Source organism: Phyllostomus hastatus, unplaced genomic scaffold, assembly GCF_019186645.2.
Source record: "Phyllostomus hastatus isolate PE091 unplaced genomic scaffold, TTU_PhHast_1.1 phas_contig_86, whole genome shotgun sequence".
NCBI lineage: Eukaryota > Metazoa > Chordata > Mammalia > Chiroptera > Phyllostomidae > Phyllostomus > Phyllostomus hastatus.
The window spans coordinates 31,702,828-31,730,738 of record NW_025333977.1 but is presented as its reverse complement, the minus strand read 5'-3'; the positions used below and the strand labels follow the sequence as shown (position 1 = coordinate 31,730,738).

Here is a 27,911-nt window from a genome sequence, read left to right as displayed (position 1 = left end):
ATTCATTTATTTCTTATAATTCAGTTTTTGTTGTATAAAAATTTTTGTTTACAATCTTAATGGTTGGCCTTTAATATGGAGGTTGTCACTTGAATTAATGGGTTAAACCATTGTACTATACATAATTTATCTTGTTCTATTCTTCATTGCCACATTATTAACAGGTAGGAAGACCAATTTGAGTGAAACTTAATTTCTGAGAAGATAAACCACATTGAAGTTACAAATTAAATCTTTCAAGTCTCAGTCCAGACTGATTGAATTACTGGTTCCCTTAAGTGATGTCCTAATTCATTCATTCAAACAACATTAATTAAGGACTTACTAAATGCCAAACATTCTGGTAGGGGCTGAGATAAATAAGAAGATCTCCTGTATTAGTTATCTGTAGCTGTGTAACAAATAACCTCAAAACTTAGCAGTTTAAAACAACAAACATTTATTATCTCACAGAGTTTCGGAGGGTCGGAAATCTGGAAGCAGCTAAACTGGTGGTTCTAGCTTAAGGTATCTCACCGGGTGGCAGCTAAACTGTTGGCCAGAGCTACAGTCACCTGAAGGTTCAACTGGGACTAAAGGGCCTGCTTCCAAGTTTACAGCATGTGGCATATCCATAAAGAGGCTCACCACATGACTGCTGGCTTTTTCCAGAGCAAGTGACCCGAGAGAGAGACTGACCACCTAATCACGGGAGCAACATGCCATCATTTCTGTTACATTCTTTTGGTCACACGGGCCACCCCTGGTACAGCATGGGAGGAGACTACGTGAGGGTGCGAATACCAGGAGAGGCAGAAATCAAGGGGGGCCATCTTGGATTCTGACTACCCTGGGTTCATTGTGAAGAGACACACTGTGAAATTACTGACTTATATTTTTGAGAAGCTCAGGTAAATAAATTCTTGTATGCACACTAAGAATAATGATTCATAAGAATCCATACAAAGGGTAATAAGAGGGTAATAAGGGCCCTTTCTGGCCTGTTTCCAACTCTGTCCCACAGGAAGCGCCTCCCCAGGGGAGCAGCCCCTCAAACCCTGGTGCAGACAGTCCACTGGCCAGACACTGTGCAGGCTGCCTTGACTGTCCACAAAGGCTGGCCATTGTCCCATGGCTCCACAATGTTCATGCATAGTTCTGCCTCAGGGATCTGTGAACTCTCCTGTCTTCTACCATAATGTAATCCAAAGACACCTGGTCTACACAGACATTTGTGGGACATCACATAGCACCACTACGTGGACAAGATAAGTACAAAGCGGTCAGTATGCTGGAGGTCTTGGTAAGACAGGTGTTCCAGGAGGTAGGAGACCAGCCCTATGAAGATTCAGGGTTTGACTACTTCAGCGAAATTTTTAGTGACTCGGGGGGTTCCGGGGCATGCCAGATATCCTCTTCAAAATAAAACACAGATGTCTTGCATCTCGCATCCTTTCCACAAAGAAGGCAGCACAGAGCTGGGTAGGCCTCTTTAGGTTCTGGAGGCAACAGTCCCCAGCTAGGAGAGTCCCTCTGGCCCATCAACCAGGTGACAGAGAGGTCTGAGTGGGGCCAGAGCAGGAAAGGGCAGTAAAGCGACTCCAGGCTTGCTGCCAGGTATGCAATCAGCCCTGCTGCTTGAGTCACCAGTCTGGCAGACCTTAGGGAGGTAGCGGTGTCAGCAGTGGATAAAGGCACAGCTTGGCATATTTGACAAACTCTAGTAGGAGAATCTTAACACAGACACTGAGCATTCTGGAGCAAGCCCAAGCCCATGCCATTTGCAGTAGAGAAACAGTTGTTGGCATGACACTGGGTCCTGGAACACTTGACCTTGGGATGCTAAGTGACCATGTATCCAGAATTGCCCAGTTTCAGCTGGATTCTGTCAAATCCACTCAGTGATAAAGTCGGATGGGTCTAGCAGTGGTCATTTATAAGATGGGGATGGTATATCCAGGATCTAGCCCAAGCAGGTCTAGAGGGCATGGCCATGCTTCAGGGCAGGTAGCCCAGACTCCCCACGTCACCCACCAGAGTGGCACCAGTGCCCTTCTATGGGCTTGCACCTATGTTGTGGGGGATGCATGTCATCAGTTGAAAAAGAAGGAAAGCCCACTTTGGTTTACAGATCAGTTGGCTTGGTATATGGGTGCAAACCCAAACTGGACAGTGGCTGCATTATAGCCACATTCAGAAATGAACCCGAAAGACAGCAGGGAAGGAAAATCTCCTCAACAGGCACGGCAGCAAGCAGGTTGTCCAATCTGCCGGGGAGGAGAGGTGGCCCAGGGTGAGGAAATACCTGCTTTCCTGGGCAGTGCCGTGGTCTGGTCATCTGGTAAGGGGCCTGGAAGCAAAAGGACTGGACCATCAGAGAAAAGGAGCTCTGGGATAGAGGCATGTGGGTAGACATATTACAGTAAGCATAAAGTGCGAAGATTTTTGCTTCACATGTGAATGTCTATCAGAAAGCATCCACTGTGAAAGAGTCACTGAACAACCAAGTTGACAAGATGACTCAGCCGGTGAAGCCCGCTAGCCTCTGTTGGAGACCACACGGGGATCTGCACGATGGGCATGTGAGTGGAGTGAGCGTGGTGGCAGAAACAGAAGCACTCTGGGGACCCAACAGCATGGCCTCCCCCTTACCGAGGCCATCCAGACATTGCAAATTAAAACCAGTGAGATACCAGTCCACACCCTCCAAAATGGCTAAAATTTAAAAGATTAGCAATATTAGGTATTGATGAGAAACTGCCATTCATTTCTGGCAGGACAATAAAATAATGCAATTATATTTAGAAAAACTTTTTGGTAGTTTCTTGTAAACTTAAACATGTAACTCTCCAGGACTTGGCAAACTTTTTCTGTAAAAAGCAAGATAGTAAATATTTTAGGTAAATATCCCGGAGCCAGGGCAACTGGGGGTTGGGGGACATCGGGACAGGTGGGGAGGGACTGGGAGTGGGGTGGACTGCAAAACAGGAGTCCCGCTGCTGCCTGCCTCACAGGCACGCCCGCGCCTCTTGTTTTTTCTTTATACTTTTAGTCCTTCCCTGCAGCTTTATCGAGGCATAAACATAACGTTGTCTATGTTTACAGAGTGCGACGTGATGATTTGGTGTATATACAGGTCGTGAAATGATCACCACCACCTGGCGAGCAGCATCCCCTCCCAGGGTTACCTTCGGCGGGCGCGGTGGGAACACTCTCACTCTGCGCTCTCAGCACGTTCCGAGTACAGGGCTCGGTGTTACAAACCCCGCCCCCTCGCTGCACGTTAGAGCTTTCCCGCGGACGTTCACTAGTAAAGTCGGGCCACGGGCGCGTGCGTGAGCGGCGCGCGCACGCGCACCCGATCTTTGTTACATTTCGGTGTCAATGTTACGTTTACTTTGTAAAACGAATTAGAAAGACATTTTCCCCGCGCTCTGGGACAGAATAGTAGCACTGGGGTCAACTATTCCGTGCCGTGTGGTGGAATTTCCTTGTGGTGCGAGGCGGGCCACCTGCTTCAGGAAAAATGGTTCTTTCAGAATAATATGCTCTAGTTCTTCTGTGGTGATTGTTTGATCAGCTTTTCTATCTCTTCCAGGGTCCGTTTTGGTAAATTGCATTTTCTTGCACCAGCATCCATTTCATTCAGGTTTTCAACTTAATTTGTTTGAAGTTGAGCAAAGTTAGTCTGTTCTTACAAATATATAATTTTTCTAGATCTGATTTTTCCAACTTACGTTTAATTGTGGCAACTGTTCACACACCTGCGCCCCCCGCGCCCCCCCCGCTTGTCTTCTAATCAGATTAGTTAAGCATCTGTTTTATCAGTACCCCCCATCCCTGGAATTATTACTCATTTGATACTAGTTTTCTTAATTCATTTATTTCCTTTATCTTTACTAATTTTTCTATGCTGCTTTCCTTATGTTTATTTCTGTATTTTTTTCTAACTCTTGAATTGGATGTTTCATTTACTTTCACTATGAATTTTGAGCGCTTCTTCAGCTAAACCAAATAAGCACCTACATGTAGGGCTTTCAGTATGTTTACTTTCTAGATATTCTGCAATTTCGATTTTGACCTCCTCTTTTTCCCAGTAGTCAGTCAAAACACGTTTCAAAAGCTCAGGAGGTTTTACATATTTTAGTTTAGCTATTTATTTTATTTTAGTTTTTTCTCCATTTTTTGAGAACACGAGAAAATTTTGTATCCTGCTTTCTACCCCAGTTGACTTCTGCAGCGTGACTTCTTCGCTACTTCCCTGCAGCTCTAATGAGAACACCTGATGAGGTTCTTCCACCCGAAGCCTAACGAGAGGGAAAGCCCGCAGCGGGTGGGAAGAAAGAAAGGTCTGAAACCTCGGCTCTCCAAGAGGAGGAGGAAGGGGCGCCGCCTCCGAGAGTAGGCGTGGTGCTCCTGTGGAGGAGAACACCAGGACCACACCTCCGCGGGCTCGTGGCCCGATTGGCCAATCGCCGCACTGAAGCTCTGCTCTGTTTTTTGATTGGTTTGGGAGGAGACGCCCACCACACTGGATCGGCCCATTGCTGGGTTTTGACCCAGACGGTGGCCCGCGGAGGACAACAGGGCTGCGGAACGGAGCCCAGGTTTTGCCTTGTGACGTGTGGGCTGGTGCTGGTGTGCGCGACGCAGCTGGAGTGCGCCTAGGAGTCAGAGAGCCTTGGGGCTGCAGGGGCATGGCGGTGACCTCCGCGGTGTCGGTGCTGCTGCTGGCGGCGGAGAGGAGCCAATGGCAGCGGTTCCCGAGCCTGATGCCGCTGCCGAGGTAACTGCCTCTTTCGGAGATTTCTGCCTTCAGTCCGGGTTTCAAGAGGGAGACGTCCCCACGGGTATCTAGGGGGAGATCAAGTCCCTCCCTCTTCTCCCCCTTCCCCTTTTCCACCCTCGATCGCCCAGTTTGCCCCTGTTTTTCCTTTTGTGAGGAGTGGTGGAGGGGTGGATGCAGCTGGGCCTGCCATCCCCTGCTTCCCTTGCTGGAAGGGCTGGGATAAAGCGTGTACAGCTCCAAACCGTTTACCTTATGCTTTCACTGCATTCCCTGCGTGTGTGCGCGGCCGGGGGTTGTGGGTGGAGAGGCAGGGGACTGGTCTTTATAATCCAGGTTCTAGTGACCCCAAAGGAGTCAACGACTTGCCCAAGATAACACAATTAATAAGTGATGGAGCCAGGCAGTCCTCAGAGTCCCTTTTGGTTCAGCTATTCCCCAGTAGGTGTCCAGTTCAGACAAAGACTGCTGGAGTGCTTTCTGACTTTTGGAAGGAATCAAGTTAACAAAAGCCAGTTTACCTTCCAGAGGGCTGAGAAGTTGTTTTATAGCAAAAGCTCTGTATGCGTGTTTAAACAAAGCTGTCAGATGACTCACTCTGGCTAGCTAACCAGATTCCACACCTTTTTCAAATTTTGAGCTTAAGCTTTGGTGACAATAACTCATGCAGTGAAGATACCCTCATGCTTCCAGGTAGTAGGCTTCTTCTTCATCTCCTTTTATTTATAATTCTTTTCTTTTTAATTTGTTGATTTTAGAGAAAGAGAAACATCGATTTGTTGTTCCACTTATTTATGCATTGATTTGTTGATTCTTGTATGTGCCCTGACCAGGGATCGAACCCACAACCTTGGCATATGGGGACAGTGCTTTAACCAACTAAGCTACCAGGTCAGGGCCAGGTAGTATGCTTCTTCATCTCCTCTGCTGCATCATCATCATCATCATCATCATTCTTCTTTATTCTGGAAAGACGGTATGGGTACAGACTCAGAAGTCAGGGATTTCTGGTTTGCTACTCACTAGTTGTGACAACAACCCTGGGCAAGTTACTTAGTATCTCTGTGCTTCAATTTTCTGACCTTGGAGGAGGTAATAATACTAGTACCTATAGTAGATAATACTAGTACCTTGGATTGTGCAAATTAAATGAATACGTGGAAAGAGGCTTAAACGGAATCTGGTGCATATGAATCATCAGTAGATATAGCCTTTGCAGACTCAAGCACTTTGATCAAGTTTCTTGTTTGCTTTAGTTTTCCACAAGCTACTGTAGATGCCTTGGATTTTCAGTTATTTAATTGTAGGACTCACCCCAGAGCGAAATAAGACAGTAAAAGCAGTGTTAGTGTTCTTCTCTTTCTCCTGAGTTTTATTTTCTTAAGCTTCCAGGGCTTTTCATGATACTATACAGACACATTTTCTCTCTTCCCTCTCCCTCTTAAACCTTAGCTGTTTTATATAGAATTATCTCAAGTAGCTGTCACCTGGAAAGTATTAGAGTTGTGATGGCATATAGAATTAAAGACCTTATCAGTGTAGACAGCATTTACATTTCTTTTTATATTATGATTCTCTAGTAACTCTTAGAAAAGAAATCTAGTGATAGAATTTTAAAAGTGAGAATAAAAGTTATTTTGATAGGGTGGAATTATCTCATGGAAGTAACTTAATCTTGGTTTTTAAGCCATTCAGTTGTAACTTAGGTAATGGTGAAAAATGGAATCAATCAATCAAAACATTGTTGGGATAGAGGATTATAGTTAAGTGATGTGTGTGTTCAGTTGTTTGTCTGTGTTCACTGGGAAATGGAAGAACAAAACTTTAGGTTAGCAATGGCTTTGAAACTTAAGAATCTTAAGCTGGATTTAACAAAATGCAGCCATTTTATAGACACATCTACCCAGGATGGGTCTTGAATCTTATCAGAAATCTACCTGAAGAATGTGATGGGAAGATGCTATGAACTAGAAAATACCTTGTAAAGATCAGGAAAGTTGATTCCCCTTCCCTGAAGACCAAGAAAGTGAGATCAGCTGAATTGCAAAGACATGGGAAAGCAGTAGCCTCTTGGGGAGGTCGTCTTGGGGAAGTCCGGTGGTAAAGCCGTGGATTTTCCATCAGTCCTTCCCAGAGGGCGACACGGGATGAGAGTGCCCCGTGCGGCAGTAAGTGTATCGATTGCCCTGTCATGAGGAGGGAAAATTTCCCTCTACCCTGCAAGGTTCTGCTGGCTCAAGTAATAAATTGACAGGAGACCCATTAGCAGGAGAAAAACACATTTTAGTTTAATAAGATGTGTACCTCCTGTACATTGGAGAAACGCAGGAAAACTAAGAAACTTACCAAAATGGGGGAAGCCCTCACTTTAAATACCACCTTCACTCCAGACTAAAGATGGTGGGGATGGGAGTCAGTTGCGGGATTAAATACAGTAAACAAAGGTGAGATTGTTTCGCACACCTCCACAGATAAGGGCTTGTAGAGATTTAGATATCTTCTTCCCCAAACAGTGAGGGAAACAACCTTACAAGTGGAGAGTTCTCTTACAAATGTAAATGTCCTCTTATAAAGGGTAACTTCCACTAGGTTTTCAGAGCTTTTCCCTTGTTTGCTGTTTCTTAAAATTAGCCAGCCTAAAGTGATCAATATTGCCAAAGAGATATATTTTGGGGTGGCAGACTTCTGCTCCAGGTAATGTTACAGAACAGACAACGGGGGGCCTGAGACAATATACTATTATTGAAAGAAGGCCCCAGGTGCGTTATGTCCGCCGCCAGAGGAAAGACGTCTCTCAATGCCAGAGATTCGTGAAAAGGAAAGGAAATGTTTATTTAATGCTATTCAAACTTAAAGTAGTGACCTAATGTCTTTATCAAAATCCCAAAGTCCCTTAAAACACCCACAAACAGACACAGTCCTTCCTTCCTTCCCCCTTTGCCCAGTCCAGAGTACCGTATCTCAGGGAAGGAAATAGAAGTCCATGGATCAAGCAGTCCTCTGGTTCTTAGTTAGTCCTCCATCTCGACTGGGAGACCTCCTTGGGTACCCGGCACCCTCCGCTGAGTCGCTGGGATCTCTGCCAAAACCAGGTGGTGGTTCCCCCTTAAAGCTGCGGGGGTCCCCACTCTGTCCAGGCCTCGTGGTTCTCTCTCCTAGGGCTGCGGGAGTCTCCACTCTGTCAAAGCCCAGTGGTTCTCTCTCTCTCAGGGCTGCGCATGGCTCTCCTTCTCAAGGCACCACGGTTCTCCTCTCAATGGCCGAGGTCCTCCCCATTCTGCTAAAGCCACATGGTTCTCTCTTCTCTAATGGCCACCAAATCTGGGTTTTAAATCCCCGCGGCCAATCTTCCTCTGCAGCCTCATTTCCGACTCCTCCCCACACTCGGCTTCACTTGCCAGAATTCATATCCTTCCAGCTTTACTGGGCTGCCATCATGAGTCTGGGCAGGTGTGGCCCCATGTCCTGGAGCCAATCTTCTCCGAGCTCCCACGCAGGCGCTGTAGCTCGGGGGATCTGCCCCCCAGTCACATCTTGGTGGGGAAGTTACTTCCATTCCCCTGGCTCAGAGATGATCACAGCTATTTAACATATCTAAGCGACCAGCCAAAGGCTATAGATATGTTAAATGACCACACCAGAGGGTAGCTGCAAGGCTGTTGCTATGCAAAAACAGCTCTCAATGGCCTTGCTCCATTTGTCCCTTCCCCCAACCCACACCCTGGGTGGGGGGATGGAGACATCTTAAAATCTGGACACCTTGAGTTCTGGACCCCATTTTAAATGCCCATTTGGGGTCCCCTCTCTTGGCTGCACCCTGTAACAGTAAGGCAGCTATCATGAAGAGATTTATTTCCTGCATTTAGAGAGACAGAAGGGAGTCAGAGAGTTCCTCCGATGCCTGCTGCTTCTCAAGTTACTTTTAATTCAAAATAATCAATATGCCATTGTATGATACCTCGAGGCTGCCTGCCCTGAACCCCAATAAGTTGTTTTAAAAACATTTGGTTCTTGAGAGAGTGAAAAAAATCTTAAGTGTCTTAAAAAACAAAATTCCACCTAGCAACTACCAGGGTGTTTCTAGGGGTTGTATAAAATAGAAGATTTTTGTTTGTTTGTTTTAGTAGGAAGAAGGGTGGGACACGGGATGAAGAAAAGGGATTATTCTTAGACCCAGACATCTTATTTGGGGGGGGGAAGGAAACAGCAAGGGTTTATATCATGTAGATTGCTTCTTCTTTCTATTGGAGGAGGGGATGGAACTGATGCTGACCAGAAAATTCCAGATTGATTAAGACTGTGTTTCTGGGAGAGGATGAAGCACCAGTTAGAGCAGGTATTAAGTCTATGTTTGGTATTGTGAACTTTAGCACAAGTGAAGCCATTTCAGGCCTGTGGTGTTTTTTTAATTGATAGTGCCATAATTTCTGGCCCTTCAAAGCTCAACCCTGCCTACTATAAAAATCTTATTCCTTAGTACTTAAATTTTCTAGGGAGTGATAATGAAAACAAAAGATCAAGAAATGCTGACGCAAAGCAACATGCCAGGGATCACCAGCAGCTGGTCAGTGGGTGGCTCCCTCAGCAAGTCCCATAGCCAGCTTTCTTCCCGCTTCCCTTGTTTAGCTCCTCCTTTTTACTTCTTTGGGCCTAAATAGTCAAACCTGTCTTGTCAGAGGGTTGCATTAGACAGGTCTTCTTCAAACTGTAGTTTGACCAGTGTATTTTACTTAATAAAATAGAATAGAACCAAATAGAATGGAAACAAAATTCAGGGAAAGTCTCCTTTTATGAAAGGTCTGTTTTGTATGTGTGTATACTTGGCTGTGAAGTCAAATACAGTTTTTACTTTGGATTCTAGCCAAAAAAGAAAAAGTTTGAAAAAAGCTGCACTAGATGATCTTGCAGTACCTTGGCTTTCCAGGCAGTCCTCTTTGACTCTGTGCTCATATGTGCCAGTCTCAGGAGCAAGCAGGTTAAATGCTTCATTCAAGGACACGCACTGCCATGGAGGACAGCCAGAACTGTAACTCCTGATTTGTGGATTAGTTTTCTTTCCACGAAGAATGTCTTACTAAGTCACTTTGTAGACTTACGGTTTAACTAAGGTCATATCTAGACTTGAGTTCAAGTTTTTAAATATTTAGATTATTTTGAAAGAATATTGACTGATCTTGCATATCCTGTTTAATTATAACTCCATTTGGGCTCATTTTATAGGAGATGGCCTTGGAAGCAAAGAGCCATGAAGTATACAACTACAGGTATTAAAAGTTTTTATTGTACTACTTTGCTTTGCTTCAGATTGTAAACTAAGAAACAAATGTTTAATCCCTTAATTTGCACATAATAGAAATGGTTCTCAGATGCTTTTAAAGTTCTGGATTTTCATTATAATTTTGTTAGTAAGTATTGAGTCATGGTTTTTACCTGTTTTATGTCAACTTTCTTGCTGTTGAGTCTAAAATATGTAGAGAAATATGGAGAACACTTTGTATTTATGTTATTTTTGCCTGACTCTCATAGTGTATTGAATGGGAAAAACATAACTATCTAAATCAATGCTTTATAATATGCATTTTAAATAGCAGGACCTTTTTCTTGAAATAAAACTTTACATGGAATTCCCAATTATAAAACATATTTAAATATAACTTCTGATTCATTGGTGAAACACCCTCCCCCACCCCACTAAATACACCTAATACTTCTCTTGGACTCTATAGATCCTTGTTGAAAAACATTTTTTTAAACTATACAAAGCCTTATTTTTTGAAAATCACTATTGTGAACTGCCAAAGTACATTTATTTCATGTGTAATGATGGAAGTGAATTTCCTATATCAATATCATACCATTACAGCACTTACAACAGCGAACTGGTGCAATACTCATTTATGTGGCAGGAGGACCACACATCCCTGGGCTCAGAGTGATAGAGGTAGTGGGGCAGAGTGTCCGAAAGCTCAGATTCTGGAGTGAAGCTAATCTGGGTTCAAATCTTGAACCCATCGTTTCTTTAGCTATATAATTTCAGGAAAGTGCTATCTCTTTCAATCTTAATTTCCTCATTTTAAAAATTAAGATTATAATAATAGTATCTTTTTCATATGATGATTGTGAGGGTTTAAGACCAGATTGTGCCTTTTTACTACAGGACCTAGAGCATAGAAAGTACTTATTTAAAGTTTAATTATTATTACAATAGCAAATGAAGAATACACTAGAAGGAATCAATAGCAGATTAGATGAAGCAGAGGGTCCAGTCAGTGATTAAGAAGACAAGGTAGCAGAAAACACCCAATCAGAGCAGCAGAAAGCAAAAAAAATTTTAAATGAAAATAGTTTAAGGGATCTCTGTGGTAATATCAAATGTAAGAACATCTGCATAATAGGGGTGCCAAAATGAAAAGAGAGAGCAAGGGATTGAGAACCTGTGTGAAGAAATAATGACTGAAGACCTCCCTAACCTGGTGAGAGAAGAGCACACATAAGTCCAGGAAATACAGAGTCCTGTACAAGATGACTCCAAAGAGGCCCACACCAAGACATGTTGTAATAAAAATGGCAAAGGTCAGAGATGGAGAGAATCTTAAAAGAAGCAAAACAAGACAGTTACCTACAAAGGGGTGTCCATAAGACTCTCAGCTGACTTCTCAATAGAAACATTTCAGGCCAGTAAGGATTGGTGTGAAATATTCAAAGTGATGAAAAGCAAGGACCTACAATCAAAACCACTGCACCCTACAAGGCTGTCATTTAAAACTGAAGGGGAGATAAAAATTTCCCAGAGGAGAAAAAGCTAAAGGAGTCCATCACCAACAAACCAGTATTACAGGAAATGTTAAAGAGGTTTCTTTAAGAGGGGGAAAAAAGGAAAGAGCAACATTAATATGAATAATAAAATGCCAATAACTATGTACCTATCAACAATCACTTTAAATGTAAATGGATTAAGCGCTCCAATCAAAAGACATAGGGTAGCTGAATGGATAAAAAAATGACCTGTGTATATGTTGTCTGAAAGAGATCCCTTTTGGATTGAAAAACACACACAAACAAAGTAAAATGTTAGAAAAAGATATTCCATGCAAATGAAAATGAAAAAAAAGCTGAGATAACAATACTTCTATCAAACAAAATAGAACTTTAAAACAAAGGCTGTAATAGACAAAGAAGGACATTTCACAAAAATAGTGGCATTAATTCAACAAGAGGATATAACCCTTGTAAACATTTATACACCCAGTACAGGAGCAACCTAAATATATAAAGCAAATCTTTATGGACATAAAGGGAGAGATCAACAGTAAGACAGTCATAGAAGGAGACTTTAGCACCCCATTGAAATCAATGGATAGATCTTCCATATAGAAAATCAACAAGGAAACCACAGCTTTAAATGGCACATTAAACCTGATGGATTTAATTGATATTTTTATTTTACTAAGTTATTTTTTAATCCTCACCCAGGGACATGTTTATTTTAGAGAGAGAGGAAGGGGGAGAGAGAGAGTCAGACAGAGACATCCGTGTAAAAGAAATATTGGTTGCCTCCTATACGTGCCCCAGCTGGGGATCAAATCCACAAGCTAGGTATGTGTCCTGACCAGGAGTCAAACCTGCAGCATTCTGGTGCATAGGATGATGTTCCAACCAAGCAAGCCACCCAGGGAGCGTAATTTTTAGAGCATTTCATCCCAAAACAGTAGGACACATTCTTTTCAAATGTACTTGGAACATTTTCCAGGATAGGCCACATGTTAGGCCACAAAACAAGTGTCAACATATTTATGAAGATTAAAATCATATCATGCATCTTCTCTGACCATAGGTATGAAACTAAAAATCAATTACAAGAAAAAATACTGAAAAACACAAACACATGGAGGCTAAATAACATGTATTAAATAACAATGAGTTAATAATGAAATGAAAGAAATCAAAATATAACTTGAGATAAATGAAAATAAAAACAAAACAACAGAAAACCTATGGGACATAGTGAAAGCAGTCCTAAGAGCAAATTCATAGCAATAATGGCCTATCCTAACAAACAAGAAAAATTTCAAATAAACAATCCAACCTTACACCTAAAGAAAATAGAAAAATAATAACAAACAAAGCCCAAAGTGAGTAGGAAGGAAATAATAAAGGTCAGAATGGAAGTAAACAAAATAGAGTAAATAAAAAATACAAAAGATTAATGAAACCAAGAGCTGTCTCTTTGAGAAGAGAAACAAGGTTGACAAACTTTTAACCAGACTCATCAAGAAAAAAAGAGAACCCAAATAAATAAAATGAGAAATGAAAGAGAAGTGACAACTGACATACAGAAGTACAAGGGATTATAATAAAATACTGTGAGTAATTATATGCCAACAAATTGGACAATGTGGAAGGAATGGATAAGTTTCTAAAAACATACAATCAAGATTGAATCAAGAAGAATATATGAACAGGTGATTACTACCAGCAAAATCAAATCATTAAAAAAAAAAAGAAAAAAAAACCTCTCAACAAACAAAAGTCCTGGACTAGGTGGTTTCACAGCTGAGTTTTACTGAATATTCAAAAAGGTTTAACACCTATCCTCAAATTAATCCAAAAAATTCAAAAGGAGGAAAAGTTCCTATTCTCATTTTATATGGCCAGCATTATCCTGATTCCAAAACAACACAAAGACATTACAAAAAGACTATAGGCCAACATCTCTGATGAACATAAATGCAAAAATCCTCCCAAAAATAAAGCAAACCAAATTCAGTAGTATATTTAAAAAATGATCATACACAATGATCAAGTGAAATTTATTCTCAGGATGCAAGGTTGGTTCATCTTCCACAAACCAATTAATGTGATACATCACATAAGCAAAATGAAGGATAAAAATCATATGATCACCTCAACAGATGCAGAAAAACATTTGATAAAATCCAGCACCCATTTTTGATAACCTTCAAAAGTGGGGATAGAGGGAACATACCTCAACATAAAGGCCACATATGACAAACCAACAGCTAACGTCATACTTAATGGGGAAAAACTAAAAGCATTTCTCAAATCTGAAAGAAAATAGGGATGTCTGCTTTCACCACTCTTATTCAACATAGTACTGGAGGTCCTAGCCACAGCAATCAGACAAGAAGAAATAAACACATCCAAACTGAAAAGGAAGAAGTAAAACTCATTATTTGCAGATAACATGAGACTATATATAGAGAACCCTAAAGATTCCACCACATAAACTATTGAAACTCATTAATGAATTCAATAAATTAGAAGGCTACAATATATTCAGAAATCAGTTGCATTTTTATACATCAATAATGAATTATCAGAAAGAGAAGAAAACAGTCCCATTTACAATTGCATTTAAAAGAATACCTAGAAATAAATTTAACCAAAGAGGTAAAATGCATTTACTTGCAAAATTATAAGAAATTGAAGAAGGTAGAAATAAATGGAAGCATATACCCTGCTCATGGATTGGAAGAATTAACATTGTTAAAATGTCCATACTTCCCAAAGCAGTCAATAGATTCAATGCAATCTCTATCAAAATACCAATGGCATATTTCACAAACTAGAATAAATAATCCAAAAGTTTATATGGAGCCCCAAAAGACCCCAATAAGCCACAGCAACCTTGAGAAAGAAGAACAAAGTTGGAGGAATCATGCATCCTGGTATTAAACTATAGTGAAAGGCTATCATAATCCAAACAGCATGATACCAGCATAAAAACAGATAGATAAATCAATGGAACAGATCAGAGAGCCCCAAAATAATCCCATGCCTGTATGGTCGATTATGACAAAAGAGTCAAGAACATGCAATGGGGTAAAGAGAGTCTATTCAATAAATAGTGTTGGGAAAATTGGACAGATACATGCAAAAAAATTAAACTAGATCACCCCACATCATATACAAGAATAAATTTGAAATGGATTAAAGATTAAATGTAAGACTTGAAACCACAGAACTCCTAGAAGAAAACATAGGCAGTAAACTCTGACATTTCTCTTAGCAATATTCTTTCTGGTCTAGCTCCTTGGGCCAGGGAAACAAAAGAAAAAATGAACAAATGGACTATATCAAACTAAAAAGTTTTTGCACAGCGAAGGAAACCATCAACAAAAATGGAGAAGATATTCTATTGAATGGGAGAAGATGTTCATGAATAATATGTCCAATAAGTGGTTAATACCCAAATTATAAAGAACTCATATAACTCAACACCAGAAAAATAAACAATCCATCTAAAAAGTGGGTAGAAGACCTGAACAAACACTTCCCTACAGAGGAGATACAGATGGCTGTTAAACACATGAAGAGATGCTCAATGTCATGAACCATCAGATAAATGCAAATGAAAGGCACAAGGAGACATTACCTCACACCCATCAGAATGCCTATCATCGGTAAATCCACAAACAACAAGTTTGGGTGAGGACGTAGAGAAATGGGAACCCCCTTGTGCAACATTGGTGGGAATGCAAATGGCTGTGGCCACTATGGAAAATGGTATGGACGTTCCTCAAACAGTTAAAAGTAGAACTAAGTTATGACATCAGTTTCACTTCTGAGGAAATACAAAATATTCACAAAGATACATCCACCTTTATGTTCATCGCAGCATTACTTACAGTCACCAAGATATGGAAGCAACCCAGGCATCCATCAGCAGGCAAGTAGATAAAGAAGTGGTACATTGATGCAGTGGAGTATTCCTCAGCCATAAAAAAAATGAAATTTTACCATTTGCAACAACATGAATGGACTGTAGAGGTGTAATAAATAAAATAAGTCTGACAGACAAATTCACTTAAATGAAGAATCTTAAAAGAACAAAATAAATAAATAAATAAAACAGAAACAGACTCATGGGGCAGAAAACAAATTTGTGGTTGCCCAATGGGAAGGGGTTGGAGGGCTTAGTAAAAAAGGTAAAGGGATTGAGAGGTACAAATGGGTAGTTACAGACAGTCACAGGGATAAAGTGCAGCACAGGGAGTATAGTCAGTGATATCGTAATAGCTAAGTATGTGCCAGGTGGGGACTTGAATTGTCAGCGGATTACTTCGTAAATTATATAGTCACCTAACCACTATGCCGTTCACCCGAAACTAATATAAAGCAATATTTAATGTCAACTCTAATTGAAAAATAAAATTTTAAAAAGATTACTATTAACTATAATGGGGTTTTTTGTTTATTTTGGTCTTTGGTATAACAAAGCATGTGTTTATTTTAAGTTGAAAAATCTGAGTAATTTAAGAGTTTATGTTAATACAGATATCTTGAATTTCAGTGAAAAAATATACACTCCAATATTAGTTAAAATGGTTATTTTAGGCTCTGTTATGCTGATTTTACCAACAGAAATGCTTATCTGTTTGTTAATATCACAGAATATTTATTTTGCATACTCATTCCTTGCTCCCCAGTAACATTCCTTCTGTGGTTTTTATGGCGGTTCAGGAGGAAACATTACCAAGGTCCTCATTGCCAATAGAGGAGAAATTGCCTGCAGGGTGATGCGGACCACTAAAAGAATGGGCGTGCAATCCGTGGCTGTTTATAGTGAGGCTGACAGGAATTCCATGCACGTAGACATGGTATGTTAACAACTGGAAATCAAATTTTGTAAGTGATTGTATTTGTTTAGTGTGTCAGCATTTTGATTCTTTAGCTAGATAATTTATATTTGCTAGTGTTAACAGTGTTTTAGTAGGTTAAGTTCAACTGCTCAGTATCTCTTCTTGGGAACATTTGCCCATTATAACGCAAGTTGAACAGTGCACTTTGTGATACAGTTGATTTACAGGCAAGGTCCCATCAGTGAGGACTAGTTAAAGCAGCTCATAGAGTGTGGCCGATGCACGGGCCACACTTGTGTGGCACAAATCCATATCCCTGGTGTACAGGAAGAAGGATCAAGTTTCTGGTCTTAGCAAATTCTGCCTGTTGGCCCAGGGGTCCTAGACAAGTTACCCAATGTCTCAGAGACTTGACTCAACTGGAAAATTATAACTAAAAGGACCCTACTCCCCTGAGATTTGTGTTATCAATTATAACTAGTTGTTATTCACCAGACAAAATCCAGACATGGGTGAATTCAACTGCTGTCCTTCTTCATATCCACAGCAAATCTCCAAGCACTGACAAGTCCACAGTGCTGAGCTTCACCTGAACTTCCAGCATTGCACAGCAGGCCCATGCAGGTTTCTAGCCACTTTTCTATTTCAAATTATGGCGAATCGTTGCTTTCTATCCTAAGCCACTTTCATTTTACTCTGGTGTGCGACATATACATAAAAGCAAGTTTTGGCATCCTCTTCATGCAAAAGATTTCGAAGTGGCTTACTTTTATAGCATAGATGTGAACTGGTACTTTTCTATGGTTTTGGGGAAGCCAGCACTTTCGTTTATAACAGTATGTCTCTGAAGCAGTTCTGTTTAGAGTAGTAGGTCTGTGGGGTTTTTTTTTACAACATGTGATGTTTCTTAACCAGGCAGATGAAGCATATTTCATCGGTCCTGCTCCCTCTCAGCAGAGCTACCTCTCTATGGAGAAGATCATTCAGGTGGCCAAGATCTCTGCTGCGCAGGTAAGAGTGATGGCGATGTTTACAATACAAAAGTAATAAGTGTTGCACAATTTTCACAAAATTATTTATAGAGCTCATTTGTATTTTTAGCCATTCCCAGTTTTCTATCTTTCCTGTTAAAACGTATTAGCATTATGGAATAAAACAATGTAAATAGGCTTGCAATTTTGCGACCCACCAGGGTGAATTGGCAGCTAAATATATGCCTGAAAGGTAGGGAAATTGCCCCATGGTGGCAGTAGTAGTATGGGTTTTTCCTTTTTAATCCATTAAAATGCTCAAGGGTACTATGGTTTGGATATATTAAATTATTCTTCTTAAGAGAAATTAAACTTCTTGGGGTCATCCCCAGAATGTGTGGTTGAACTTTACATTGGCAACTAGATAGCTGTGCTTTTCTTTTTAGTTTGAAGGGAGAGTGTTTATATAGTTTATCAAATTAAATATCTGTTCAAAGGAAGGAAAGCTGACAACACATTGAAAATAAAATTAAGCAGTTACATTCATTATAGTATTAAGCAAAATCAAATATTTAGTAACAAAATTAGCAAAACCAGCTCAAGACCAATGTATTAAAAAGTGAAACACTGCCGAATGAAATTAAAGGAGTCCTAAATAAATGGACAGCTATGTCATTGGCAGACCCAGTGTTGTTAAGATGGCAGTTTTTTTCCAAATTGATTTATAGATTCAATTCACTCTATATCAAATCCCCAACAGGCAGTAGCTCTGTGTACCCACTAGAACGCCTGGAATCGAAAAGACTGATGATGATACTACTGTCAGCCGGGCTGTAGAGAAACTGGGAGTCTTGTGCATTGCTGGTAGAAATGCAAAATGGCACAATTACTTTAGAAACCTGTTTGGCTGGTTTTTAAAAAGTTAAACATGTATTTATCGTATTTTGACCCAACAGTTGCCCTCCTGAGCATTTCCCCAACAGAAATGAAAAATAGACTTGTATGAATGTTCATCGTGGCCCTGAACTGGAAAAAAACCCCCAGATGAACACATAAACTAAGTGTGGTATATCCGTAATGGGGTCAGTTCTATAAAAGGAATGGCCTGCTGAAGCATGCAACAACATGGATGAGCCTCAGAAAATTACACTGAGTTAAAGAAGTCAGACACATAAGACTATGTGTACTGTATGATACCATTTCTATAACATTTCTAAAAAAGGCAAAACCATAGGGAGAGCAGGTCAGTAGTTGCTTGGTTCTGGAAGTTGCTTGACACATAGGAACCCAGGAACTTTTTTGAGTGGTGGAATTGTCCTGTTATAATAATGGGTTGTAGTAATAGTTGCACAGTTATATAAATTTACTGAATCCATGACACCATATATTGTAAATTGTACTTCAAAAAAAGCTGTTAAAAAAACAGGGAGAACTGAGTGTAGACCTTTTCCACTGTGTCTAGCATAAATAACATTTGACCATTTCATAGAAAATGTCTAAAATTGAACATTGATTTAAAAGAAACAAAATTCCAACTGACATCAAAATGTGACTTTCAGCATTTTAGTCAGTATTTAGAATTTTGTTGTTTGCTCTCAGTAAAATGTGGGTTTTTCTATTCATTTGAATTCCCCAGGCACCAGAAGCTTACCCCTTTAATTTTGAAATGTTCTTTGAATGTAACTATTTTGCAGTAGGGTTGGCAGAGCTTTTTTCTTTACATTCACTTGGTTATAATTATGGTACATAACATAATTATTATTGTAGAAGAACAAAAATGCCATGAAGACTATGGAAGTTGGTGAGTTGCTTTCTCCCTCACTAAATAACCAAAGCTGCTGTTTGCTTTCCTGTTTCTTCCCTTTTTCCTGGCAATATGCTTGCCCTGAGAAAACATTCTGTCCTTTGTCACTGATTTTCCTTTTCTGTGAGCCAGAAAGCCAGATAATAAATTTGTTAGAACTGAGCAACTTCCAAATAACTAGGCAAAAGTCTCAGGAAGCTCTCTTTCACTAAAGTATATACAGACTTTAACATATGACTTTCTGTTTGCTGCCTAGTTTTTTGTTTGTTTGTTTGCTTAGAAGGGTGACATGTGCATAGAGTGTCCTGAAGATAGATGAGGTGTTATTGTGCTAGTTGTGTTCCTCTTTGCTTTTAAGTGCCACAGTTTCAGTTCTAGGCCAGCTTTACAGCCAGGCAGAGTTGAGAAATCCCTGTTACCTTTACTCCTACTTACACATATTCCTTAACACTCTCCCCTAATAGCAGTATTATTTCAAATTAAAATACAGATTCTTCTGTGCTGTCTGATCCACCCATTTCACTTGTAGATACATACTTAAAAGAATTTAAAGCAGGTACTCAAAGAGATATATGTACATCCATGTTCACAGCAGCATTATTCATAAAGACCAAAAGGTGGAGATAATCCACATCCGCCAATAGGTGATGGTAAACAAAATGTGGAATATATAGATACAGAGGAATATTATTCAGCTTTAGAAAAGGAATGATATTCTGGTACATGCTACTCCATGGATGAACCTTGGAAATATGCTAATATGTGCAGACACAAAGGAGAAAAGTATTGCCCAGTTCTCCTTATATCAGGTTCCTAGAGTAAACAAATTCATAGAAACAGGAAGTAATATTTATAGGACAGAAAGTTACCAGTGAATGGGGAATTAATGTTTAGTGGGCACAGGTTTCTGTCTGGGGTGATGCAAACGTTCTGGATGTGGTTGGTAGCGGCAGCTGCACAGCACTGCGAATGCACTTACTGCCACCAAATTATACACTTAACAGTGGTTACAGTGGGCATTCATGTTATGTATACGTTACCACAATAAAAAGAAATACAGATTTCTTCTGGTTCAGGTAAGGCTCCAGAACTTGAGTTCATACACCTGTTTGGAAACAGGTTTTGATCGAGACCGTAGGGTACCCATCACCAGCAGAGGGAGAAGGCTCCCCAGGGGAGAGTGGCAGCCACTGCACCATAGTGTGCAGGTGGAGCACCAGTAAATTTGTCTTTTCATTCCTCAATTCTAGGCTATCCATCCAGGATATGGTTTTCTTTCAGAAAACATGGAATTTGCCGAGCTATGTAAGCAAGAAGGAATTATTTTTATAGGTCCTCCTTCATCTGCAATTAGAGACATGGGTATTAAGAGGTATGAGCTTATGTCTTTTAAATAGCAAGGTGAATTAAAAGGTTGGTTTTAGCCCTGGCTGGCGTAGCTCAGTGGATTGAGCGCGGGCTGCGAACCAAAGTGTCGCAGGTTCGATTCCCAGTCAGGGTACATACCTGGGTTGCAGACCATGACCCCCAACAACCACACATTGATATTTCTCTCTCTCTATCTCCCTCTCTTCCCTCTCTAAAGATAGGTGGGTAAAATTTAAAATAAATAAATAAATAAAATGATTGGTTTTACCTACAGTACACATGGTGATAATATCCTTTTGTTGTTGTAGGCATAAGTTATCTATCTGTCACTCCAGTGAATCACAGAAAATATTCAACTAATTAATATTTGTAATCAATATATGCTAATTTGGGGGGATAAACAACTAGATTGAGGAAAATTAACAGATATTTTAATATTTATATTAATATTTGTTGTCTCAGACTGTAGTTCTTTATGGGATGCTTCCTTTAAAAGTTCCATTCTATTTCATAGATTGGGCTGTATTTCTTTCTCTTACATGAAATATTTCATAGAATTTGGGCATCTGTTTTTTGTTTTTTGTTTTTTTAATCCTGAAGTACATCCAAATCCATAATGTCTGCGGCCGGAGTACCCGTTGTGGAAGGCTATCACGGCGAGGACCAAACAGACCAGTGCCTGAGAGAGCACGCCGGGAGAATCGGTTACCCCGTGATGATCAAAGCTGTCCGCGGGGGAGGAGGGAAAGTAAGGCTGTGCGAGCCTTGATTTCTATTTTGGGCCAGGCCTCTTTGTTCCACTTGTGTTGTGGTCATAACTGTCTTTGCATCGTAGGGTATGAGGATTGCTAGATCTGAAAAAGAATTTCAAGAGCAGTTGGAATCAGCACGGAGGGAAGCTAAGAAGTCCTTCAATGATGATGCTATGCTGATTGAGAAGTTTGTGGACATGCCCAGGTGGGTTTAGCTTTTATTTCTGACTCAGATTTTTTAAATTATGAAAGAAATGCATGCATGTTATATAAAATACAAAGGTCTAGTAGAATATAAATACATTAGTTCCCCAATCCTACACCCTGATGTATCCACTTTTAAGGTATGGCATGCATACTTCTGGGCATTTTCTATGTAAATAGAAACACTTATACATATACAAATGGAAGACAACATACATACAGAAGAATAGTGAATAGACTCTTATATGATGTTATATGCTAATATTGTATCAGGCATCTTTCTATGTCATGAAATATAGATTTTTCTCATTCTTTTTATTGAGCTTAATGGTTCCATGATATTGATACACCATTAGTTCAGTCAATTCATTAGTTTTAGATGGAAGTTAGGGTCTTTTTAAAATAAAAAAAATTTGTAAGAAATTAACCTGTATTTTATAGAACTCCATGAGCATCAGTTGAGATGCTCAGAAAATGGAAATAGTTACCAAAATTAAAGTGTAATTGTGATATAGTTAACAATACTAACAGCTCACACTTATATTGCACTTACCATGTGTCCGTTTCTATGTATTTTACATATACTAACTAATCTTGCTGTCCTAATTCTAATCTAATTCTTGCAAGAACCCCTTAGATGGGTATATTCCCATTTTGCAGGTGAGGATACTGAGCAACAGAGTAGTCACATAACTTGCTTGAGGTCTCCCAGCTAAAAAGTAGTGAAGCTTGGATTTCAACTCAAAAACTTGGCAGTTTGACTCCAAAAGTCACATTCTAAGCCACTGCACTAAACTGCTTCTCCAGGTACCACGATAACAAATGCCATGCAAATTTCTATTTTCTTTTATTTTCTGGAATTGTATTTTCAAGTCTATTGCTTAAAATGAGGTACTGATTACAAAAGTGTCATGTTTTATAGACGTTTGGTAACTCACGTAGTTATAGACATGTAGGTACAGATGTCCTGTGTGTCAAGTGACTTCACAAAGACCAATTCGTTTAGGGGCCACGGCCAGAGAGGGGTTTACCTTGACTGTCATGAACCCAAGCTTCAGGCCCTTCACTTGCATGAATCCCTAACAAATTCCTGTATCTAATTTTGTATTCTTTTTAAAGAGGGACCCCAAACTTTTTGTTTCAGTCTTCACAAAGCTTAGAACTGTCCCTGAGTATGGCTTAGTAAATGAAATTCATTTAGAGTTGGTTTGTTTAAAAAAAAAGTCAGCCTCAAAACAGGCCAATTAATTAGGAGAGTACAACATATGCCACTTATTGGTGGAAAGTAGGGAAAAGACAGGAGGTTTGAAGATAAATCAGGGCTCCCTTCCACGTCTTTCAGAAAGAATCGGCTGACTGTCCAAATTAGCATACTCTTGGGTTAGAATTGTTGTGGAGACATCAGCTAGCTGTTTTGATGACTGTAACTCTATGCTTGCAACATTTCTGAAGCTGCAAATCTTCCCTTGTGAAATGTTAACTATATATTACCTCAGATTCTAATTCATTCTCCCAATAACTGGGAAGCTCCTGAGAATCAAGGATCTGCCAGTATATATTTTTTACTTTTCCCTATATATTATTACCTGGCATACTACTTTCTTCATGATAGGCATCAGCAATATGTTTTGAAATATTGAAGTAATTTGAATACATTACAAACTTTTGGAAAATACAGGAGTTGGAAAACAAAGTCACTTATAATCTCATTCTATAAGTATTAGCATTTCTATATATTTCTGTGCCATATTTTCTAGTAGTAATACTTTAATATCACAATAATCATTCTGTGTATACTATGTTATATCCTGCTAAATAGTTACCTGCTGAATTAATGGAGTGCCAGAAAATTGTCAAGATGCCAATAACTGGGAAAAGTAGATATCAAGGTGTTTTGCAGATCTGATCAGCTATTGCATTTGTCTGAAAGGCTAGGGTTGAAAACAGCCTTCAAAGTGTACTGTTTGGAGGGTAATAAAAGAAACCAGATTTTGTCTCCACTCCATATTCAATATATATTCTAGATGAATTTAAAATGTAAATAGGAAAATAAAAACATTAGAACTTTTAGAAAACTTAAAGCCATTCCCAGTAGAATCCAGCTGTATCCACTGAACTAGCCAGACCCCAGCATGGCTATTTGGAGTGGCTAGAATTTTCTACACCTCTTGGTTCACAGGCACTGTGCTCCGGAAACTCTACATTAGTCAAGTAACAGAAAAGATTAGTCAGCAAAAGGAAAATAACACAAGTGGTTGGATAACTACAGAATCAAAACAGAAAACACACATCCTCAATGATCTTTCTTTGTAAGTAGCCAAAGGGAAAAATGTTTCAGACTTTTGAGATCTTGGAGTAAGAGCTATGTTCTGCTCTTGATGCGGCCCCTGCATGTTCCTTTCAGAACCCGGAGTCACTGCTATAGTGTCTTCTTCTCTGGAGCAGCTAAAAGATAAGAGAGAGTCAGTAGAAGTGGTAGAATTTATAATCGGAATTTGAAAAACAAACTGTTCAGCACCAGCATGTAGAGCTTAGAAGATGTCACATCTGAAGAGCAGGTAAAAAGCTGAACAGAATGAAAGTCCATGACTTTTAGACACAGAAGAGAATCGAGGCCACAGGGCAAGCCACCACCCTGAAATCTGGTCAGGTATGTGCGTACAGGCAGTCACCGCCAACACCAGTAACCAGGAGCAAAAGCTGCCGGACCCGTAAACAGGTAGGAACACTTAAGTGGGAATTTTGACAAATTAATGGAGGCTCCTTGTGGACTAGCTTGATAGTGAGAAACTCCTTGGACTCCAGTGTTAGGAGGGCCCCCCCAAATTTTAGTTTTATTGCCAGGAACCCTACCAGGTTCTCACAGTGAAAATCTAAGCAAAATTTCCTAAAATTTTGGAGTTAGGGGAGTAAGCTTTCGAAATAGGCCCAGAGCAGTTTATTCTCAATAATGAAGGCCAGCACTCCATGAGAAAGTTGGCCAGAACCTTCTCTGTTCTGGAAGAAGGGCAGTTAGCCAAATCTAACTTCTAACCTGCCTGATTTACCTAAGGGTGAAAATAAAGTTAAAGGCTTTTGAAGCAGTGTCAGGCCCACTAAAACACTGAGATTTAATCATAAGATTATAGAACACTTTCCCTCCCCTGCACCTTACGAAGTCACCAGGGCTCCCGTATAATAACAGTGGATTACCTCTGAAAGAGCTGCCAGACACAGACTCTGCTAGGAAGCAGTTCTTGGGGAAGCCCATAGACAACAGGAGAAAACAAAAATAAAATAAGGACGCTAGGGGAAAGTGAAGTCTCTGGCATCTGCAGCTGCTGCATGCATTAAACTCAACGTTATCTCCAAGCCAGATTAATACATTGTAAAACATTAGAGGCCTATTTATCTCAGTTCATGATTGCCTAATCAGGAACTGAGTGGACCCTTGAAGGGTGGTCGTGATTCACTGTTTCCTGAAAGTCAGTCCCCCAGATGTCCTGCTTGAGCTGTAGGGCACAGGTGAATGGCCCAGAATGCCTGGCCTTCTCAGACCAGTGATCTGGAATCTTCCTTACCTGGCACCAAGAAATAACCATGAGCCAACACAGATGACTGTGATATCCTTTGTTTATTATTGCAGGTTTTACACAAAAATCAATCCTAACTTAACATTAAATCAGTCCTAACTTAACATTACTAAACACACAGCAAATCGACAGGGGACAAAGCCCATTAATGAACCTGAGTCCAAGAGCCTTAGCTGCATTTGAATCCCGGAGACAGAGGCAAGTGTCAGCGTCTTACAAGGCAGAGTCTTTAGTGTCCTCATTGGGTGCTTGTTAGGGCAGGGCCTCTGGCGGCAGATGCCTTCAGAGTAGCAGAGGGCAGCATTCTTGTGTAGGAGATGAGCTGTCTCGGTGGTGACTCTGAAGTCCACCTCCATTATACCCAAATTCTTGGCACCTGATTGAGCTGGTAAATTCCATGGCCTGGGGCCAAGGGGCCCCAGAGCTCTATGAGTAGGTGTGCTCTCTCTGCAGACAAATCTGTGTGTTGCTCTGGTAGACATTTGGCAGGGTGCCTAGTGTAGGTAGTTTCTTTCTTGAACCAAAGTGTCATGGCTGACTGGCAGCTGTCTTGGTTGACATGAGTGATGCCATTTTGTTTTATATACTTTATTCTGTCATGGACAGACTGTTGCCATTTTATTGATCCTGCTTTCCACACTGGTATAGGATACATCACATCTGGCTTTAAAAAAAATTACAAGTCATACTAAAAGGCAAGAAAAAGCACAGTTTGAAGTGACAAAGCAAGCATCAGAACTAGACTGAGATATGACACAAATTTGAGGATTATCTATGGAATTTAAAGTAACTGGTTAATATGTTAAGAGCCATAATGGAGCAAGTCAAAAACATGCAAGAACAGATGGGTAATGTAAGCAGAGAGTTGGAAATCTTAAGGGAAAACAAGAAAATGCTAGAAATCAAAAACATTTTAACAGTAATGAAGAAAGCATTAGCCCTGGCCTATATGGCTTGGTTGGTTGGAGCATCATTCCATAAACCAACAAGTCATGGGTTCGATTCCTGGTCAGGGCACATGCCTCGGTTATGGGCTTGGTCCCCAGACAGGATGAGTATGAGACCCAACCAATGGATGTTTCTCTCTCACATCTCTTCCCCTATCCCTCCCTAAGCATGTCCTTGGGTGAGGATAAAAAATAAAGTCTTCCTCACTTTCCTTAAAAAAAAAAAAGAATGTATTTAATGGACTCACCAGTAAACTGGACACAGCTGAAGAAAGAATCGGTGATTTTGACCATATGTCAATGGAAACTTCCCAAACAAAAACAAAGAGCTATAAGAATGAAAGCAAATACAATATAACTAACTAATCAAGAACTGTGGGACAATATGAAAAGTTTAATATGTGCTTATTTGAATACAAGAAGAAAGAAAAGACTGGGAGAACTATTTCAAGTAATAATGGCCAAAATGTTCCCCAAATTAATGACAGACACTGAAGTAGGGACCAGGACATCAATCAAATTTTAGAATTATATTCAAACTTCAGGAAAACGGAGACGAATAGAAATCTTGGATGAAGCCAGAGAGGGGGAAACACCTTCCTACATCAGACTACTCACAGAAACCATGCAAGCAAGAATCAAGAGGAGTGAACTATGTAAAGTGTTGAAAGAAAAAGAATCAAACTATACAGAATTCCATATGCATTGAAATTACCTTTCAGACATGAAGGAAAAATAAAGATGTCCTCAGACAAACAAAAGTTGAGGGAATTTGTGACCCAGTAGACTTGCTCTGTGAGAAATGACAGCGTAAGTTCTTCAGAGAGAAGGAAAATGATACAGTTTAGAAATTCAGATCTAATGAAGAAAGAAAGACCATTAGAGAAGGGATAAATGAAACTAAAATAAAATCCATTATTTGATGTCACAGTTAACAGTTTATTTAAAATAACAATAACAAGAATGTATTTGGTGATGATAACTTAAGGAGAAATAAAAAGAGAAGAAAAGGTTAAGGAAGCAAATCCAAAAGGAAAAAATCAGCTCCTGTTGTGTTGGACAGGTGGGAACTTTTTCAAGTGGAGTGTCCAGTAGAAATGATATATCAAAAAAATAAATCCAACTGATTTAAGTAAGTGCTTCATGGGGTGAATGAAAAGGATCAGCTCTGGACCACTGTACTGAAAAGTACATTTATAAGACTTCCTGGGTTTTAAAATTTTCTCATATGTGTGACAATTTTTGTTTTAAAAAAATTGACAGGGAAATCATTTGTGATCACTCGTTTCTATGTTAAGATGGTGAGTGTGTGAGGTACACTACAGTGTGACTGTTCAAAGTAGGCCTACTGAGAAGAACACTTTTTGTGTTCACCAGATGATCTGTTAGCCTTGTTTTCATAAGTGGTATGTGTATTTACTTTTAACATGATTTCTCATAATTTTGCTATTTTATACTCAATATTAAAGTCCCTTTTTTGTTTTTTTATGATTTAATGTGAGTACAGTCCTAAAAACTAATGAGCCATATTAATTTATTTCTTAACATTTTATGAATGAGCCATTTTAATTTTCAATTTGCCACAGTTTATAAAATCTGACTATTAAGAGTTGTTTTTTAAAAATCTGATCACAAAAGAGTTTCCATTGGCTTTTTGAGGATCTAGTAAATAAGACTATAATTGTAATTTTTAAATAGTCAGATTTATGAATATTTCCCTTAACAGTTTGTATTTGTACCTGGCCCTACTCTGAGGTCATAAATATATACTCTCCTGTGTTTTCTGTTCTTTTCTTATTTGTCAGTTATTTCATATTTTTTTCTTCAATGTTTATCTAATAAATGGAAAGATTTTCATTGGATGTTAATAAGATTTACCATAGTTCTGTTTCTAAATCCATATCCTTTATTTTGAGGTCGAAATG

General features: G+C 39.7%; 1 protein-coding gene across 1 annotated transcript in view; it reads left to right on the top strand.

Annotated features, from left to right (window-relative positions):
* The first annotated feature begins 4,531 nt into the window (after positions 1-4,531).
* The window catches only part of MCCC1 (methylcrotonyl-CoA carboxylase subunit 1), a 59,725-nt gene continuing 36,345 nt past the window's right edge, over positions 4,532-27,911 (top strand). The window contains exons 1-7 of the mRNA XM_045852066.1: positions 4,532-4,765; positions 9,986-10,029; positions 16,250-16,386; positions 17,284-17,379; positions 20,394-20,515; positions 21,112-21,259; positions 21,347-21,468. Of these exons, the coding sequence (XP_045708022.1) occupies positions 4,677-4,765; positions 9,986-10,029; positions 16,250-16,386; positions 17,284-17,379; positions 20,394-20,515; positions 21,112-21,259; positions 21,347-21,468 (758 nt within the window). The 5' untranslated portion in view covers positions 4,532-4,676. The remainder of the gene's footprint in view (positions 4,766-9,985; positions 10,030-16,249; positions 16,387-17,283; positions 17,380-20,393; positions 20,516-21,111; positions 21,260-21,346; positions 21,469-27,911) is intronic.